General features: G+C 53.4%; 1 protein-coding gene across 32 annotated transcripts in view; it reads left to right on the forward strand.

Annotated features, from left to right (window-relative positions):
- Window positions 1–13,201, forward strand: part of Ablim2 (actin-binding LIM protein 2) — a 127,125-nt gene that overhangs the window by 71,277 nt on the left and 42,647 nt on the right. For 12 of the 32 annotated variants that reach the window (XM_006503906.1, XM_006503911.1, XM_006503912.1 and 9 more), the window contains 5 exons: window positions 2,555–2,611; window positions 3,922–3,999; window positions 7,817–7,966; window positions 10,659–10,691; window positions 12,150–12,270. In XM_006503906.1, coding sequence (XP_006503969.1) covers window positions 2,555–2,611; window positions 3,922–3,999; window positions 7,817–7,966; window positions 10,659–10,691; window positions 12,150–12,270 — 439 coding nt within the window. The remainder of the gene's footprint in view (window positions 1–2,554; window positions 2,612–3,921; window positions 4,000–7,816; window positions 7,967–10,658; window positions 10,692–12,149; window positions 12,271–13,201) is intronic. The other 20 variants (XM_006503909.1, XM_006503915.1, XM_030254383.1 and 17 more) reach the window with 3 other exon arrangements.

Below are 13,201 nucleotides of genomic sequence, written 5' to 3' on the forward strand. Positions count from 1 at the left end.
TATGGTACAGAGCAGAAGGGAAAAGGGATGCAGAGAAGTGGGAAGAGGAAAAAGAGAAACAGAAGGAGGAGGGAAAATGAGAGAGGGAGGAGGAGGAAGAGGAGGGAGAAAAGGAGGAGGAAAGAAGTCTGGCTGTAACAGAAGCAAGATAGGCAGGCAGCAGGGAGGAGCACAGAGACCAGCAGGGCGCCCTCAGGAATCCTCTTAGCAGCTCTGTGTTTGGCTGTGAGGAGCTTGTATACCACCCTACCTACCCATCCACCCCACCCCACCCCATACACCCATACACCCCCCACCCAACCCCACACATCCATTCATCCCCCACCCACACCCCCCATCCACCCTCCCACCCTACCCCACACATCCATCCATACCCCCACACATATACCCCCTCACCCCACCTCACACACATTCATGCCACACCCCTACTCTCACCTCACCCACCCATCCATCCCCCACCCCTCCCACCCACTCCCACCCCTCCCACCCATCTACCCCACCCCACCCCACACACCCATCCACCCCCTACCCCACCCCCCACCCCCATCCATCACCCACCCACCACCACCCCCAGCCCAGCCTCTGCCGCACTGTACTATCATCCTATTAGCCTTTACTGTGGCTTTCCAGGTAGGAAGCCAATGAGCAACACCACATTGCATGCTCTGTTTTTCCCCAGTGGCTGGTTCTCTCTGCACTGTGCATCTGTCACCCAGGGCATCCCTGCCCTCAGTCATGATGAGGGACGATGTGACCATAGAGTCTGAATCCATCTTGTCTGCATGGTCCCCTGTGCAGCCCAGCAGTTCAGAAGAAGGAGAGAGCCTGGCATCCCCAGAGGCCCCCAGACACACTCACACATGCATGTGCTCAGGGAAGCATCCTGACCTGTGACTGAACAGAGTCAGGAAAGAGCTGACACTCTGCCTGCCCTGCTTCCCCCAGGCACAGGGAGAGGATGGGTGGCCCATGCCCCACACCAGCTGCAGGAGACAACAGCCTGCCTCACTTTCTCTGGTCCCTGGCCAGATGGAAGGCCCTGAGGAGCGGGTGCTGCCAGGCCAGGGAAGAAGGCAGCCTTGTTTTCCTGGGCCTGTACAGGAGGGCTCTGCTTCCAGGGCTGTCTGGTCTGTACAGCTATTGAAATGAGTAGTTTAGAAATGAAGGTTGTCTCCTGCAACCAACGTTTGGCGCAGAGGCTGGGCAGCCTGAGACTGGCTGGTTTCTTGGTGTTGGGCCCAGGCTCTCCAGGGCTGGCAGCTTCTGGTCTGGCCTGGGAGTGGAGGGACAGATTCCTGCCCTCTGTTGCTCTGCATGGGAGCAGCTCCTGAATAAGCATAGTCAGGCAGGCCTGGTGGCTTAAGAGGACTCCTGTCCCCGTGGAACTGGGCACCTGGAGGTGACACCTGTGTTATTGACCCTTGAAACCTGTCAGTGCTTGGAGGCCACACCTCCTTTCTACCCAGTGATAAGAAATGGCTTGTCTGTCCTGGACTTAGTAGTCACCTTAACAAGTGTCTCTTGATGTAGGCCCTTGGACATCTGCAGGATACCCAGGGGACTCATTCTCCAGCAAGACCCTGGCTCTATCTATGGAGAGCCAGGCCAGCAGGAAGGAACATGGTCCTTCCTTGTCAGGAAAGCCACAATAATGTCATAGTTGTCTCTTCTCCACACAGGCAGGGAGTTATGAACAAGAACCACAGGACTCAGGTCCTGAGCATCTGGAGTATATACAGTGGACATTAGGTAGTCATGACTACCCAGCCCCACAGGTGTCATGGCATCCTTAGCACAGCACCCAGGGTCCACAGACATTATGGCATCTTTAGAACAACAGCCATTATATGTTTTCAGAGATTTTGTATCTGGAACCAAAGGGTGAATGAGTCCCTCCAAGTTCTAGGCCCCATTCTTATCTCTGTGGCTGGGAGCAAGGCAGTGCCACATGGCCCTGTGGAGTGAGCTGCTGAGGTTCACTGTAGGTCTTTGTGGGTAAGACTTCAGGTCAGGGGTGGCAGGGGCCGAGTCAGGATAGAACCCCGGTGACAGTCACCTCAGCTCTCACAGTGAATTCGGTTTTGTCCTCTGTCCTTCCCCACATAGCTGGGCACTGAGTACAGGAGAGCTCACATCACCTCAGGGTAGCTGGAGCCCATGGCACAAAGAGGGCTGAGTGTGGTCAGTCATCTCTGTCCACTCTGTGGGGCTGGCACGGCCAGTGAGACTTTGCTCTGAGTCTCACAGATCTGCAGGTTGGCAGGAACAACAGGCCCCTCTCTGGTTATTTTGCTACTTTACAATGAAGGGGGCATTTTCAAAGCGGGAACTCCAGGCAGGCATCACATAGGGTTGGTAGAGGATAACCCCTGTCAGCACCAGAAACCTGTGGTCGCAAGGTTGGGCAGGCCCCCGGAGTTGGCACCTGTCAGTGTAACTCCAAGCTGAGGGTCTGAAGGCTTGGTGCCGAGGGGTCCAGAACACAGGACCCACAGAGGGGATGGCAGTGACCTCGAGAGCAAGCTTCACGCCGTCCCTCCTCTCTCCCTTCTAGATGCACAGCTCTGTTTGCAGCCAGCCCTGCCCGGGCACCCTGCCCTGTGCCTTACAGGTTTGTGCCTCCTCCTGCCCTGTGTGGCACGTCCAGTGTCTGCCTGTTGCTGCTGGTGTCATGCTGTGTAGGAGGAGCTCAGGAGGGGAGGGTTCCTCCAGTCGGGCTTGGTTCTTCCAGCCTGGGGGCTTCAACCCTTTCCTGCCTCACTGCGGCAAGGAGTCAGGGCCCCACGTGATGGCAGCCGGCTCCTCCTGAAGCCTCTCTGCTTGGACTTGGCAGCAGCATCTTCTTGTTTTCTCACACGCGTGTGTGTGTGTGTGTGTGTGTGTGTGTGTGTGTGTGTGTGTGCGCGCGCGCGCGCGCATGCGTTCATGTCCTAAACTCTTTCTATGATAACCCTAAGCAGATTAGCTTAGATCCACCCAGTGGCACAGGGTCACACACTGAGGTCCTAGGGTAGAGCTTCTACATAGGAAATTTGGGGAAACCACCTTGGCCCTTAAAAGATGTTAAGTGCCACAGGAGCAGGAACATGGCAACGCCAGAGGCAAGGAAGAGCCTCCTGAGGAAAATGTAGCAGGGTTGGTGGTGGCACGGGTCACTGAAGATGCACAGCGGAGGACAAGGGGTCAGAACTCCTCCTGCCTTCTGCGAGGCAGTGACACTGGTAGAAATTCACCTCTTAGATGAGGTGAATAGGAAGCATGGAAGACAGGGCATGGGGCAGGACCTTAGAACTAGAGAGGGGTGTACAGTGGCCAGGTGTGGGGAGTTCAGGTCTGTGTGCACGAGGGGAAGGAGGAGCTAGAGCTAGTGATGCTGCTGATGCCGAAGGCTTGAGGAGGGCTGTCTGAGGAGGGCTGGGCCACTGTCAGACTGGGAGGAGGCCGGATGTGAAGAGAGTAACATCACTAGAGCCTAGCCTAGGTAAGAGAGGAAGGAGCAGCTGAGGAGGGCCTGAGAGTCAGGTTAGGGAAGCAGAGGATGTGGCTGGGGGTCTGAAGTGCATCCAAGGAGAGGGGTAACAGAGGTTCCAGTACCATGGAGACCAAGGGGTTGCTAGATGCCCACCTGCCTCCATCCCCAGAGACGGGATCACCTCACCTCCACATCCCTTGGGACGTTCCAGGCTCTCAGTGAGCATCAGATTGTGGACACCTCGCCCTCACGTGGTCTGTTGTGTTTGTGGCAGCTTCAGTTGTTCACCTAAGCCTGTGTGTTTGTTCTGAGACCTCCCTCAACCCACAAAAAGGGAAAAATTCGACCTGCTGAGCTCATTGGCATTCCTGCCTGCATCCTGGAGACATCTCCAGAAGGTTCCTGGGGGCGCCACTCCGCTCCAGGTCACCTGGACATCTCTCTTCTAGGAAACCAGGACTTCTTCGGAGAGCATTGTCTCCGTGCCTGCCTCCAGCACGTCAGGGTCCCCGAGCCGTGTGATCTACGTAAGTAAGGGGTTCATGGGGAGTGCCATGGTATGGTAGTAGGGCCATTGCTGTAGGGACTACAGAGTCTGCTGAGAGTGGCCGCTCAGCACTCCCTCGGGGAAGAAATGGGTAGAGACTGGAGAGAGACTCAGAACCTGAGACCTAAACACACCTGTGTGGCCTGGCACATGGACCTTTTCCCTAACTGGCTGGTGATGAGAGGAAGAGCATCCTGCATAGATGTGGTCATAGCACTTCAGGAGGGTGTGGCTGGCCTGTACTTAGAGTGAGCCACGGGCACTTGAGGGAAGGATGTTGTTTGCCTGAGCCACTGTTTGTGACTGTTTGGGTCCTTGTTTGTGAACACAGAAGGCTCCTGCCCAGTCCTTAAGAGAAGTGTACTGGAGATGAATGTGTTCATGCATGTATGTGCATGCATGCATGCCTGTGTGCATGTGTGAGACCATCCACATAAGTATAAAAAAGATTGGACCCATTTTAAGAAGTTGCTAGAACAGTTGCCTCAGAGGGCAGGTTAGAGACAGGAGGGCATTGGTGTTCTAGCACCATGTTTGAGTGATGAGGTTTGTCACTGAGAGTCCTGAGAGGACAGCATAGTGATCAAGAAGCCACAGGACAGGAGAGAAGCAGGAGACAGGGGCAAGTCCCTTCTGTTACCCTCCCCCAGCTCTCCTGGCCAGGCCTTGGATCTTTGGTAGCATGATAAAGTGATAAGGTTCGCTCTCCCCCACCTATCTTCAGCCCATATCTTCCCATAATGGCTAGCAGAGGGTCATTCTGATGGTTGGTAATAGCAAGCATCTTTCCTGGGGTCACTGCGAACACACTGTGGAGGGAGTGGGTTCCAGGGCTCTCTGAGCCCACTTGTGCTGAGTCTCAGCCTGTGCCTATGAGATCAGGAGTCTGGCTGTATACCCCAGGCAAGGTGCTGCCCTCTGTGGGCCTCTGGAGGCTTATTCATAAGCTGGCATGAATCTAACTCCACTGGTGGTCCAGGGCTTTCTAAGGCTTGGCATGTGAGGCTCCCTGGATATCTCTGAGCACTGGGATTCACAGGTGTGCGCCACGATGGCTGACATATGCTGTTGCCAGGGATGGAATCTAGGCCCTCGTACAAGGTAGGCAAGCCCCTAGCAACTGAGCCACACTCCTGCCCTTGCCTGTTGTTGTTTATACAAAATAGCAGTGGCCAGCAGGGAGGGGAACATGATCTCCCTCCTTATCCCTCCAGTGAGCTCTGCAGCTGGGGTGCTCGCGACTGTGGCTTATGGTTGCTTTTCTCACAATAAGTGTGACTTAGTGTTCAGCAATGGGAAGCCGCAGTGAACAGGATCTTGGCGCCTCTTTCTGGTGGCAGCCACGGGCATGAAGTGAAATCCCAGTCACTGTACACTGTATGACCGTATACACTATGGAGTGTATGCGTTGTGGTGGCTTATATAGTCATCTTTTTAATTTGCCTCACAGAGTGTAAAGAAGAAAGCAAAAGGGGAAACCATTTAACACACACACCAATAGCCTTCATCAGTTAGAAAGCTTAACCTGTGGCCAGGGCAACCTTCCAAGGTCTTTGCACAGAGAAGGTAACTAATGCCATAAGCTATTTGCCAACCACTGTTTGCAGCAGGAAGCTTCAAGGTTTTGGGGGCCCAGGTTGTACAGGAGCCTCAGGGAAGAGGGGGCCACCCAGGGCCAGGTGACCTGCTACCCAAGCACTGTGGACTAGGTGAAGATAGCCAGGGGGACAGGTGAGTTGACCCCGCCATGGACATATCGTTCCTGGTTACCTGGGAAATGCAAGTCTCTGGGTGTTCCACTGCAGCCTGCAGGACCCTCTACAGAGCATTTGAGTGAGATGTTCATGGCAGGCAGGTAGCACATGAAGCACAGTTGATGGCCCAGTAGGATAGTCTGTGCAGAAGCCTGGTTGCTCAGCATGAGAATGGGTGACAAAGCCAGCGGGGTCCAGGACAATGGTAGCCATAACCCTGGGTTGTGGGGGAGGACCTATAGTCCACAGAAGGGCAGCTCTCCCAAGAGAGAATCTTACCTGGATAAAAGAGACCTCCATGAGTAGAAATAGCATGTGACAAGCCCTCAGATGAAGGATGGAAACTTCGGGGGCTGAGGGGCAGGGAGTTTGGAACCTGAGCAGAGGAGACCGGGATAAACTGATGTTTGGGGAAAGATCTCCTGAGCTCTGCTTCTCCAGGCAGCTCAACAGCCCCAATGGGATGGTCCATGACCACAAACCCTGGCTTAGGACTTGACCTCAGACCTTTAGAGGCTTGCCCTGGGCCCCAGAAGGCACAACTAGAGGTATGAAGCACTAGATCTTCAGTCTTCATGCACGTCTCTCTACCAGACGTCCCAAGGGTGTCCTGGAGTGAGCCTATTGGTCAGGAAGGCTTCCTAGAGGAGATGGGCAGGGCTGCTGGGCTCTGGAGAGCCCAATAGGTTATGAACAGACAATTAGCAAAGATGTGGATGGCCTGAGGTGGGAGTGGCCTGGAGGTGTCATCAGCAAAGCCACTTGATGATGTAGTTGTAGCTAGGGTGGGGCCTACAGGGGGGAGTACCAACTGGGGGAAGGGTTCTAGGGCCAGATAGCTACCATACCTTCCTAGGTGAGTGATTCTGGGTAAATTGCCCAACCTCTCTGATCTCTGGACTCTTCTTCGTCTTTATAAGTGGGAGTACTGTGAGCGTCCCTGTTAAAGGCAGCTGTGAGTTTCTGTGTGTGGTCCAGCTCAGCATCTGTTGTGGCTATTGATACTTTGTCTCAGAATCCCAGCAGGGGAGGCCCGGCAAAGGCTGGTGCAGAAATTAGACTTGAGCAGGAAGGGATTAGCCCAGAGTTGGGCTGAGGGCTGGAAAGAGCTGGGGTGCTCCCTGAGCCAGAGGGGAGGTGGGACGAGGAGTGAGGATGGGTGCAGGGGGCACTGTCCGAGGAGGGTGGGCAGAATGAACAGGAGCTGCAGCGGCCAGGTGGACCTCACCTGAGCCAGCATGGTGGCTCACAGCATCTCAGTCAGTGAGTCCAGTGGGCCACATCCCAAAACCCTGTCAAATACTGAGCCACCATCTTGCTTGCTTGTTCTGTACTTGCTCAAAACTGCTGAGGTGAGAGGAGAGAGGATGAGAACAAGTGTGTAGGATGTGGCTGTGGGCAGGATGATGTGGGTGGGATGAGTTGTGTGTGTGTGTGTGTGTGTGTGTGTGTGTGTGTGTGTGTGCATGTGTGTGCACGTGTGGCACATGCGCATGTGTGCAAGTTTGTAAGAGCCAGTCCTGGTGTGCAAGTAGCTGTGCATATATATGGGAATGTGTTGTAAGCCAGCAGGTGTGTGCTATCGTGGGGAGTGGGTGTTACTGGTGCATCCCCCTCATCATTTTAGACAAGCTTGCTCTGTGTAAGCTCTGATGTGTGCAGGCATGCCTGTGTGTGTATGCATGGATGCATATTGATGTGACTAGGGGACTGTGTGTGTGTGTGCATCTGTGATATATGTTCATGTTATATACCTGTAACCATGTGTGGTTTTAGGTCATAGTCTGAGTCTCACTGTCGTGCCCTGAATCAATGCATTATGGGTACAACCAACGGCTTCAGTGTCTGACTCCAGGGTTATCCTTGCAGCCAGGACCTCGGTTTTGCATCTCTACTCCACCTTCACGTGGGAGGGGGGTGTGTCGGTGTGCTCACACCCTGCTGGAGCCCTGCAAGCTCAGGCCATCCTCACTACTGGTTGTGGAGTGGCTCTGGCCTGGCTGGTGACACCAGTGTCCTCTCCTCTGCTCTCTCCTTCCTCAGGCAAAGCTTGGCGATGAGATCCTGGACTACAGGGACTTGGCTGCTCTTCCCAAAAACAAAGCGATCTACAACATCGACCGCCCCGACATGATCTCCTATTCGCCCTACATTAGCCACTCGGCCGTGGGGGACAGGCAGAGCTATGGCGAGGTATGGCTCTTCACCACATGTCGCATGCTTTCCCCAGTGCTGGCTCTTGTGGACAGACTCTACTCATTGCCAACACGCTCTGCTTCTTCGCCCCCAGATAACATGTCCGGCTTATTTAAGGTACTCCCACTCAACCACGCCCCCTCCTAGAAGAAGAGAGTCTGAGAGTGAAGTGGAGGCGAGCAGAACTTGGTTGAGGGATACACACTCTGCAAATGTCTGCATTTTCCTAGCCTCTGAGTGTTTTATGACGATGAAGTGTGTTGTCTTCCCTTTCTGGACCATATGGCCTTGAGCCTCAGGCCAGCATCTCCTCCATGGATTCCTTGAGTCCATCCCTAAGTTGACTGAACAGTATGGGACATGATTCCCCAGTGTTCCTGGAAATAGAAGGCATCTGTCTTAATTAGAGTCTTATTGCTATGGAAAGGCACCATGACCACAGCAACTCTTATAAATGAAAACATTTAATTGGGGCTGGCTTATAGTTTCAGAGGTTTAGTCATTTGTCATCATGACAAGGAGCATGGTGGCGTGCAGGCAGACATGGTGCTGGAGAAGGAGCTGAGAATTCTACATCTTGATCAGCAGAAGCAGAAGTGTGCCACACTGGGCATAGCTTGAGCATATATGACCTCAAAGCCCCCACCTCCATAGTGACACATTTCCTCCAACAAGCCTACACCCCCTAATAGTGCCACTTCCTATGGTCAAGCATTCCAACACATGAGTCTCTGGAGGCCGTTCCTACTCAAACCACCACGGAATCTGTTGGTGATGTGTTTATTCAAGCTGCCTGTTGCCATTGAATGCAGTTCCTATTTCGTCTCATTTCCTTCTGTTAGATTTTAGTGTGGCTTTGGCTATGTGTGGAGCTCAGGACAAATGTTTAACTGGTCGTTTCTAAAACATGCTCCTTTGATGCTCTTCTGTGGCTTCAACAAGACTTTGTGGGGCACGAGGGCCAAGACCCAGGGGCATGTATATGTATGAGTATTGAGCTTGACCCTGCATAGGTTATAGTCCCCAGACGAGCCTGCAGGCTCTGACAACCACTCAGGAACCAAGAAGAGCAAAGAGAGCCTCCTGGTGTGCAGCCTGAGGAGGAAAGGGCACCAACCTTGTGACTACTGCACCACCTACCTGCTACTGGGTGTGGGCTTCACCAGCCCACCTCTACCCTTTGGGCAGCAGACAACTGGAGAAGGTCAGAGGTCAAGTAACTTGACTGTATCCCTCTAAGATCCAAAGCCTGGCTTTTCTCCCCTAAAGATCACGCACTGGCTATTCCCTGGCAGATCCTCAGGGATGTGGAATTCAGGCTTCAGAGTTGGGTTCAAGTCCCACTGTAGTCAGCCTCAGGATGCCAGCAAGGTCCTCCCTGAATGGAGCACTGGCAATCCTTTAGTGGCCTCAGAGAGACATGATGGGGAAAGCTGTGGTGAGATATGCAAACCCACAGGCTGTTGACAGCACTGTCCTATATCCATGGTACACAATGTTACCACTCAAGTGTGTGGCATAGAATTGCAGACACAGGGTCTGGAAACCTCCAAGGTTTCTTTCAGCACCTGAGACCACAGCTTCAAAATATCAAGATCTGTGGGACCCACAGATAGCCCTGACTTAAAGGTTTGCCCTTCAGAGGGCAGTGGAACAGCATGGGAGTGTATGTATGTAACTCAGGTGTCACCCTCTCCAGTATCTGCCCCGCCACAAGCTTGTCCCTTCTGTCATGCTGCTTGTGAGACCTGCCTCAGCAGAGATCAGTACCAGGCTGCCCTGGGAAGGGGTATTCCCTTTAAAATGCTACTTCCTTCTGTGGTCCATGATGGTGAGGGGTGGGGCAATACAACATAGAAAACCTCAGGACTCTTGTCACGTACATCACATACAGAGTAGCTGATGGCTTCCTTATTGTCTCATTACCTCATCCCTCTGGAGCATTCTCATGAACAGAGGAGGGTTTTTTGTTGTTGTTGTTTTTTTTTTTTTTTTTGGTTTTTGTTTGTTGGCTGGTTGTTTTTGTTTTTTATTTCTGCCCCTGTATCATAGCCCAGTCCCCGGGAATGATTTTTCTCAGTCGCACCTAAAAAAGCCAGGGCCAAGGGAGGTTCAGCTAGGCCTCACATGGGCCCAGATAAGCTGCCTCTGGAGCCCACACCCCTGGGTGTCAAGAACGAAATGGAAGAGTCACCCTTCTAGCAGAGGAGCCATTAGCTAGAAGCACAAGGACTGGAGCCATTTTTCTGAGCCTTTGTCTCCTAGCTCTCTCCCAGCCTGTGGCCCCAGCTACCCTCTTTCTGCTGAGCCCTACCCCATCTAGCCTCTCCAGAGAAAATGAAAGTGATGTGCCCAGAGGGTTTAGCTACAGTGACCCAGTGGGTGTGACTACAATGGTCCAGGAGGTGTGGCTACAGTGGTCCAAGGGGCGTGGCTACAGTGGTCCATCAGCCACCAACAGCTTTCTTTTTGAACTCAGTCTCTGTGGAGAGTGTGGATGAAATCTGATGAGCTGAGTGGAGGAAAGAGCTGGCTCAAACAGCACCAAGCCACCTCTTGTGCTGGGACTCCTTGTTAGTTAGAGCTGCAGGTCATGAACCTAAGTTGCCTGTGGCTACTACCCAACAGCCCTCTTACCCCAAAGCAACCCTGGCACAGCACACTAACGGCTGCTCTGTTGTGTCCACAGTCACCTCAGTTGCTCTCACCAACGCCGACTGAGGTAACCACCACCTACGCCTGCGCCCTGTGTGCTCATGGTGCTGCCGTCTGCAGGGTTATAGAGATGACCAGCATGGCACCCTGAGGGCCACAGGGCCCTAGCCACTTCACTGGGGGCCTCTTCCTGCTGGCTGTTTTTATAATCATATCTCATCGCATGTCCCCTCATGTGTGTGCAGACAAGTCTTCACCGACACTGGGGATGTGGTATTGCCCAGCAGATCCTGGCCTGGGTCATGGCATCCGTGGGTGAGCTGGGGTCCACTTCTTGTCCCAACTTGATATCCAGGAAGCTCTGGGCCCTTGAGGCTGAGAACTCTGAGAGAGAACTGAGCTATCAGATAAGCTTCTCCATACCAGACTAAGGCTTCGCCTTTTTCTCAGAATCAGTGGTGCAGGTTGTGGCCCCTCAGACTCTAGTCTGTGTGGTGGAGCCCAGGGCTGGGAAGGGCATAGGAGCATGGCACACTTTTGAGTCCTCTCTCTGTGCTGGGTACTGTTGTAATCCCTTTATACCCAATTCCTGTACCCAAATCAACATCCAGAGGTAGTTTCTAGGAGTATCCCATTTACCAGTGAGGAAACTGGGGCCTAGATGCCAAGTAACGGGGGCTGTTTGCTTCCTGCCCTTGGGGGTGCTCCACTCCAGCCCACAGAAGGTCCCAAGAGCGAGGGTCTTCTCATCACCGCAGTCTGAGGAATGTCTTTCACTTCTTGTAGCTAAAACAGGATCGATGGCAAGATCTTCTGCCTAGTCCCTCTTCTGCCTCCTCAGTCTTTCTGGGAAGCAATACTTGGGGCACTATGGGGACCCTGGTGCTGTGGGGTGCTAGGGGTTGACATGAGGGTAAGAGGGCTGGCATGACCCAGGCCACCAGGCTACATTAGAGGGATGGGCAGTCTGATTCCGGAACCATGGTGCTGTCATGTCATCTCATGCTGCTGTCGCCCGCTCTGGCTGCTCCCGGATGCTCTCCTTCCTGCTAAGATAGGGGCTGTGTCATCAGTGCTTGTGGTCTTGTTGGCTGGCTTGTGAGCCCCAGAGGGCACCTTCAGAAGGTGCCACAGAGCACCAAGAGCTTCCCTCACATGTGAGGAGCACGCCAGTGTTCTCAAACTGTCCCACGGGTCCAGAGTGCCGGGAAGATTTAAGAGGGAAGGAAGTGGGTAGGGTAGGGAGGATGCAGATGTGGTCCTTCAACCACATCCCAGAAGTCCTAGCACCAAGGAGGGGTCAGATGGACTGGAAGGCTGGGAATCCAATGGGCCCATACTAGGGCCAAGGGTCTTGCTATGACTCAGCCCTGCCTCACTGTCCAGATGTGCTCTGTTTATGCTTGAAGAGCCTGTTAGGGTTATGTTGTTTCTGCCCCTGAGATCTAGAGGGCAAATACAGTGGGCTTGGTGAAGGGCAAGCCGTGCTCCTGACCCAGGTTTTCTCACACTGTCTTCCTACCAGGGGGATCAGGATGATCGGTCCTACAAGCAGTGCAGGACCTCCAGCCCCAGCTCTGCCGGCTCAGTCAGCCTCGGACACTACACCCCAACCTCACGGTCACCCCAGCACTACAGTCGTCCAGGTATTCACCCCCACCCCACTCACCTTGACCCCCGTGAGGTTGTACTTCTCCATGAGTTTCCTGATACAAAGTAGCTTCTTTATTCATTGAGAAAAGTGGAAAGGGAGGGTGGGGGGTGGTGCCGGTGGGGCCATGGAATGTCTGGCCACTTAGACATATGGGAAAGACTGCCTCAAGCCTGGGAGCAGGCAACCATAAGGCAGCTAGTCACCCTGGGGCTGGAGGAGGTGTCTGAATCCACAGTGCCCATCCCGAGACACACACAGCCCCAAGCTCCACACAGAACAACCAGAGTGGGCTTCTGGGGGCAGTTACAGAGCTGTCAGATGTGAAATTACACACGAGGTAGGAGAGCAAAGCAAGCCACAGTCTGTTGGGAGTCCATGGTAGATCGGGAGGACTTGAGCTGAGGAGTCAGAGTCATTGGCCATAACAGCCGGTCATGATGTCTAAGGCTGTACCTATCGCTCAGCAATCCTAAAGACAACCATCCTATGAAACAATTGGCAAAGGCCCCTATGTCCTTCCAGCTGGGGACAGCCCTGAGCAGGGCCCCCCACCCTGTTGCCTCATCTCCCCGCCCAAACCCTTCCCACTCGGCTCCCAGTTTGCATTGTGTTCCTCAGCTTTGATCTGGCATGCAAAAGCCACAGGGACCATGCACAAACGTGCTGCCTTTTGGAGGGATTTTTCCAAGCTGCTTCCTCCCTTCCAGCTGTGCATGCCCCATTTTCACACCTGTGGGCCATAGCTCTTATTTTCGAAAACGTTGTGGAAAAATCAACTTAGTTGTTTGCAATCATTTTCATTGATTCCTTGCAATATGCCTGGTCCATCCTGCTCAGTAAATGCAGAGAAAGAGAGTGTATGCATGAGAGAGTAAGTGAATTAGTGAGTGAGTGAATGAATGAATGAATGAATGAATAAGTGA

The sequence above is a fragment of the Mus musculus genome, chromosome 5, assembly GCF_000001635.26.
Source record: "Mus musculus strain C57BL/6J chromosome 5, GRCm38.p6 C57BL/6J".
In the NCBI taxonomy this organism is placed as follows: Eukaryota; Metazoa; Chordata; class Mammalia; order Rodentia; family Muridae; genus Mus; species Mus musculus.